The 7027-nt window shown below is 36.3% G+C and overlaps 1 protein-coding gene across 2 annotated transcripts; it reads right to left on the bottom strand.

Moving 5' to 3' along the window:
* Positions 1 to 4965: 4965 nt before the first annotated feature.
* LOC115890598 lies at positions 4966 to 6714 on the bottom strand. Of its 2 annotated transcripts, none has more exons than XM_030910878.1 (2): positions 5619 to 6714; positions 4966 to 5359 (listed from the first exon to the last, which is right to left on the bottom strand). In XM_030910878.1, exons 1-2 carry the CDS (start codon positions 6582 to 6584, stop codon positions 5339 to 5341), a joined length of 987 nt encoding a protein of 328 aa, XP_030766738.1. In that variant the 5' UTR covers positions 6585 to 6714; the 3' UTR covers positions 4966 to 5338. The 2 variants fall into 2 exon arrangements, with proteins under 2 accessions (XP_030766738.1, XP_030766737.1); XM_030910877.1 differs by having other exon boundaries at positions 4966 to 5417; positions 5474 to 6710.
* Between the last annotated feature and the right edge of the window lie 313 nt (positions 6715 to 7027).

Raw genomic sequence — 7027 nt, 5'->3', positions numbered from 1 at the left:
GTGGTAAATGGAGTAAGTAAAATCTCCAACCCCGACTATACGATAAGGTCGTTATTTCTAATTTTTAAGGTCGTTATCTCTATTTAATAAAGGTCAAAAACAGTATTGTATATAAAGGTGCGTCCAGACTTCAGCCTTCTAAGCCCTTACTAAGCCCGAACGAACCGAGCGCGCACGAACAAGCAGAACTAATAGGCCGAACAAAAAGCATTGTGTACGCGCGAACGACAAAAATGGAGATATTCTGCTTATTTTTTCTACTGATCTGGACTTCTACTGATGGTTCTTATCGACTTTAGAAGTAAACATATTAAAGCCATCGTAAAAAAAGGTCGTCAGACACTGGCTCTAAATATAAACAGGTAGAAAGTTTAGCTTCTAGTTAATTCAATGTTTACAATATAAATTCCTCTTTTTTATTGTTACTGAGAATCAACAACAGTAAATACTTCTATTTTTATGAATGTTTAAGTTACTTTTACTCTTATTTTTTTAAAAAAAAATAATGTAGGTACCTAGTAGAAATATAGTCTAATGAACCCTGTTTGAAAAACGTTAAATTAAATATAATATTTAAAATACAGTTATCCTCCTTGTACATGACTACAATACAACTAAAAAAACTAATTTAATAAGAAAAACAAGTGGTTGTAGAAAAACTCAAAGGTAATATAACAGGTATCATACCAACCATAAATAGAGTAGGTATGTCATATAAAAATGTTTTGAGTTTTTACTAGAATCGACCCTTGATAAAAAAAAAAGATTAGATTTAAGTTTACCTTTGATCCAGTCTGTATACTATTTCTTTGGATTTTCTGCACGTGTGCAAAAACTACACTAAAACACTATATCTTATAGAAAATAAAATATTGTGCCTTGAATTTGAGGGATTTCATCTGAAAAATTATTAATTTGGAAGAAAACCGGCAACAAGCGGCAGAAAATAATAATATTTCCGTGCAGTCTTCTGGTCGCAACGACCAACGGACGGCCAGGCCGTTAGTGTGCGCTGTATCATTTGATTTAATGGTTTTAGGGCTCGAAAACACTGACGACCAAGTCGCACCGGCCAGGCCGCAGATACCTCTAAAACCATTAAATCAAATGATATAGCGCACACTAACGTCCTGGCCGTCCGTTGGTCGTTGCGACCAGAAGACTGCACGGAAATATTATTATTTTCTGCCGCTTGTTGCCGGTTTTCTTCCAAATTAATAATTTTTCAGATGAAATCCCTCAAATTCAAGGCACAATATTTTATTTTGTATAAGATATAGTGTTTTAGTGTAGTTTTTGCACACGTGCAGAAAATCCAAAGAAATAGTATACAGACTGGATCAAAGGTAAACTTAAATCTAATCTTTTTTTTATCAATGGTCGATTCTAGTAAAAACTCAAAACATTTTTATATGAAATACCTACTCTATTTATGGTTGGTATGATACCTGTTATATTACCTTTCAGTTTCGATGTTAAAAAATAAAAAAAATAATATTTAAAGTTTTTCTACAACCACTTGTTTTTTTTATTAAATTAGTTTTTTTAGTTGTATTGTAGTCATGTACAAGGAGGATAACTGTATTTTAAATATTATATTTAATTTAACGTTTTTCAAACAGGGTTCATTAGACTATATTTCTACTAGGTACATTATTTTGAAAAAAAAATTAAGAAAGTAACTTAAACATTCATAAAAATAGAAGTAATTACTGTTGTAGATTCTTCGTTATATAGGGTTGTATTGTAAACATTGAAATAACTGGAAGCTAAACTTTCTACCTGCTTATATTTAGAGCCAGCGTCTGACGATCTTTTTTTACGATGGCCGTAATATGTTTACTTCTAAAGTCGATAAGGGCGCCATATCAGTAGAAAAAAGAAACAGAATATCTCCCTTTTTGTCGGTCCCGCGTACACAATACTTTTTGTTTGTTGTGAATAGCAACTTCGCTTTTTAGTTAACTCGGATATTTTAACATCTCTGAAACAATATTTTCTAATTGGTAAAACGTAAAAAATCGTTAGATTTGACAACTCTGTCGTTCATCTGGCTGCAGCTAAAAACGCAATACATCCGGCCAGCCGATGGCCAGGTCGTTGCGACCTGGTCGTCAGGGAGTTCGAGCCCTTAGAGGTAGCAGCGGCCTGGCCGGTGCGACCTGGTCGTCAGTGTGTTCGAGCCCTAAAAATACGTGATACGTACTTCTTTCTACGGAACTGTATGCAACCAGTGCTCTAGAGTCTACAATTAAAGAGCTTCTATTTCGTGTAGTTTCGCTTGGTTCTTCTATTTCTTTCATTTCAGTTCCTAGTCATGCTGGTATTTCTGGAAATGAACTACGGAACGGACTTAAGAGTCCATTTCACTAGTCCGAAAAAGTAGCAAAATAATCGTTCGGCATTTGACGTTTTATGTAAAACTGGCTAGGTATTTTTACACAAATGAAGAAGGAAATTAAAGATAAAGGATTATACTATATCCATATCGTAGCACATTTTGACAGCAGAATGGGACCGATGTTGATATAAAAAATCTTATTTTTACGTGAGGAATCTCCCCACTAGACATGGCACATGTTTTTTGAAACACCCTGTATTATAGTCCAAAACGTTCATGAACCTATTACTGATATATTTTTTACATGTTTCATGCTAGTATGGAAAATTCGCATTACCGACTGGATGGGCCTGTCATAAATCTTATTAGTCAGATTAATACTGTAAATATACTGTTAACAGATTATTTAAGAATCTCATGAATTCATTACAATATGTAATTATACAATAGTGGGCGATACATTCACAAGTGTAAATGTTTATCTAATTGTATACATAGCATGACTGCGATGTACGATTCAAATTTATTTGTACAACATTTCTTTAAAAACTGTCTGTAGATTGTAAAATGTTCTCAAAAAAGTCTGCATCAAATGGGTACTTTTCAAAGATATTAAAAAACGTTGTGTTTTAATTTTTAATATCTTATTATTAGAGAGATACAAATAAAATTTTTGCTTTTTTAAGAAATAAATTATTACTTTATCATAACTGCGCGACTTGGATGGCCAGATAATTTTTGAATTGAAACTTCTTTACTCGCGATGGCAGTTAAAATTGGCACGACACGCCCTTGATACACGTGCTAGCGAGAAAAAAAGTGGTAAGTCATTTAGGAAGCTGAGTTAGGTCTTTGGAGCGTCGTAACTCGGGCACTAGAATGTAGAGAATGTAAAATGAATAAGAGGGGGGGGGGTAATCACTGCGACCTTAAAGATCTATTGTGCCCCCCTTCCTTGAGTCATCACACTATCTATAACCCTGTTGTAGAAGGGACAGAGGGTATTTCTCATCCTCCTCTGATAACATTTCTTCCTCCGAGGGTACACACTCTTCCACGGTTGGAGTTTGGCCCTCCGTGCCGTCCTTCACAGTCGAGGAGCTTGCCTCCGGCTGAGGAACCCGTGTGGTGGAGGCTGGAGGATCTGTCTCCATTTTCTCTACCTCTTTAACTTGGTCTCTCCTTAGACCAGGTACCGGTGTTGTCCCGTATCTATAAAAGAGGATATGTCCCTCTTTCTCTATTGCCTCCTGGGGTTTGAGGTCAATTCCTATTGTAAGAACCTGACCATGACCCTCCTCCCTCGAGTTGATGACTCGCCAACTAGATGTCCTTACATTGAAGTTCTGACCCTGGATAAGGCTCAGCAGGTTTGGTTTGGTTTGATTTGGCAGAAAGACCGTGATGGCCGCCCCTTTAGGGATGTTTTCTCCCTTCACTGCGACTAGTTCCGGCCCTTGCCAATTTTTAAGCTTAGGTGCGATTTCCACCAACCAATTCGCCGATTCTTGAGATACACAATCTATGAGGATCATGCCCACCCGAAATTGTATCCCCGCAAAACGCAGCTGACCCACATTTTGTAGATCGTTGTGTTGCGATGCGATCGCCACTACTTCGTCCAGCCTCTTCTAGAGACGTTTGCTGGTCGGTGGTCAGAGCAACCTCTGGGAAATTTTTTGACAGCACCGCCATTTTCACTTGTCCAGCAATAGTGGCAAAACTGGTGATACGTCCCTGCTTGCCGCCCGGTGTTGGACGGCTTTCCATCCTGGCTTTTTTCTCTCCCTGCCGGAGAAGAGGTGAGAGGTTCTCGCTCCCACTCTTGCCCTTTGATGGAGACGAGGTTGTTTCTTGGCTTCTTTACTCTCCCCTTTTTGGAGGAGTGTTTTCGCTTTTGCTTCCTCTGGAGCAAGTCCTTCGTGGAGCAGTCGGAGGTATATCTCCGTGCTTCTGCTCCTCTAAGATCTACTCTCAGAAGATCGTCTAGCCCGCCTGATTGACCCAGGCCGGGTAGACGAAACGGTAGCTTGTGTCGCTTATTGGGTCTAGAGTTAGGCTCCCGACCCTTGCTGGAGAAGGTGGTAGCTTGTGTGCCACTTGTGGAGGATGATCCCAAGCAAGCGTCAGCCGCCCCTCTTGTAGTTCCCTTTGGATTTGGTCCCTTGGAACTTTCATTTGTAATGTTCCCAGTGTCGCTAGGGGGCTTCCCCACAGCTTCACCGGTGGCGTGTTGTGGTCCTCTTCAGAAGGGCCAACTTGTTGAGGGTCTTTTCGGGTGTGGAATTAATGTACACTGTTGTTTTTTAATATAACTTAACTTTAATTATGATAAACTAATTACAATAGTTACCCTGAGGGAAACTGTGAAAAATAATAACGTGTTGAAGAGTAAAAAGAGAGTTGAAGAGCAAAAGCAAAAGAGTGTTGAGCAAAAGAAGGTTTCTGCAAAAGAGATTCGAGGGCCTGTCTTGCAGTTCCTTAAATAATATCTAAGCTACAGAAATGCCAGAGGCGTACAGTACAATTTATATATCCTTAATCTAATATTCAGAGCAGTGGACGACACTGCCCTAAACTTACATTGTTCAGATAGACAGACGTCTGCGAAAGCTATAAAATTTATGATCAAAATTCCCAACAGTAATAGTTAAAGTTATCAATTAGAATTATATTGTAGGGTCGTTTATGACCTCAAAGGTATGAAGGTTTTTATTAGAGATGGGACATTCCTAAACTAATATTACAAATTTGATTAAAATGAGGACGGGATTATAACACCTCCCCCCTAAGAAAATTTTTTTCCATAACAAAAAAAATTAAGAGAACAAAAATCGTCAAATTAAACAATAAACAATACACACAATAACTACACTATTCTAAGAGTAAAAGTTTGAGAAAAAAAAATAAAAAAAAGTAAAAATACACTGAACATTTTAGTCTTTAATTAGTCCATATGAACCGATGGTGTTCTAGTCGAGCGTCGACCACTTAAGTTTAAAAATTCCACGGCTGAACGATTACTTGGGAGTCCACTTCTTCCAGCTTCTTCTTCCAATATTTGTTCGAATTGGGCCTGAGTTATTGGATTTGGAGTATTAATATTTGTATTAAATAGTTTAATACAGCAACCTTCAGAGAGGGTCCTGGGCTCCTTGGTACAGCATAGTAATCTTCTTAGCAGGTTGAACAGTCCACACCATTTTAGAATATTATACAATAAGATGATCGTTACAATTGAACCAATTGCTGATAGTCCAACAGTATACCAGTGTGAATGTTGCACAATAAATGGTTTCTTCAATTGTATGTCTAAAAGATCGTCCAACTGGTTCAGCTTGTGATTAGCGAAGTTCAGTTCATCCAATTTTAAATTTGTTATCTTCACTGGCTCAAGATCTAATGGGGTTATGTTAAGTTTAATTTCCTTCTTCAAACAACAGTCGTCTAGCACAATATTATAATCTGGAGTATAGTAGCTAACATTACGAGTAGTCACACTGAAAGCTTGTAAAGTTATTGTTTGAGTGTAACCCTTGCAAAATGGTTCAATACTTAAAAGTCCACTAGATTTAATCTCTATATCTTCTATTTGAGAATCCTGGCAAGATAATGTTAAAGGTGTTGGATTCGACATAAGGAATAACCACGTGTTCTTCTCTAGGGGATGCCATATTTCAAAATTTGCTTTTACTGTTTTGGCTAGACAATCCTCTGGGATTTTCTTAATTATGGAGACATACAGAAACACTTCACATACAGGATGTTCTTGAACTCTTATAGCTTGGGAGTTCTTACATATGTATTCATCTTCGGTGGTCTTCGTACAAGTTGATAGATCCCGCATCGCCACGTAATATACCTTACTAGTACTTATAAGAAGATAAGGAATGGTAGGTTCAATATAAGAATAAAGGTTAGATGAACTATGTGAAACGGGTAAAGGAAGTAATTTGAATAGATTATAGTTTAATTCTTCTACCAGTGGTATAGAAATACCAAAAATTAAAATTGTTCCAGAAAGTAAAACTTGTAGTTTACTAATTTCAAAATATTTATGGATAGTAGAATAAGATATTGAGAGAGGAAAGTGTAAACCATTAACCAGTTTAACATTAGATAATTCGTTAAGAAGGTCCTTTGGACTTATGACTTTTGGATGTAATATGTTGTGTTTAGCTAAGGTTATGGATGATATTAATATATCGTATTCTTCATCTAAATCTTCTAACAACTGAGTCATCAATGTTAAATGAGAATTTACGGTTGTTTTGAATTTCGTATTTAATAATTCCTTGAGAGTTTCATTACTAAATTGATTAAAAAATTTTATATTTTTGTTCAAAAGCTGTTCATTTATTTTAAAGCTTTGAATACTATCATTAAAATTTTGAATAGTATTTGATATAATTCTTATTTGTTGTTTCATTGTAAGTTGAGTTTCGTGATTTGCAGATAATAGATTTTTTATGGCTTGGTCATAAAATTTTGCATCGTCAGCATCAGGTATACCAAATAACCAATTAAAAGCGTATGAAGCGCCATTAAAAATTCCTCTTTTACTACGTGAAAAAGTTTTATATCCAAGCATTCCATTGACAGTATCATCTTTGTCTTGAATTTTTGACATTCTATTTTTTAAAATAGTCAAAGTATTATAACAAAAATTATTATCGAAACCTGAAT

This window comes from Sitophilus oryzae, unplaced genomic scaffold (assembly GCF_002938485.1).
Source record: "Sitophilus oryzae breed Bouriz unplaced genomic scaffold, Soryzae_2.0 scaffold_888_pilon_pilon, whole genome shotgun sequence".
Lineage (NCBI taxonomy): Eukaryota > Metazoa > Arthropoda > Insecta > Coleoptera > Curculionidae > Sitophilus > Sitophilus oryzae.
This window is presented reverse-complemented; position numbering and strand designations above follow the sequence as displayed.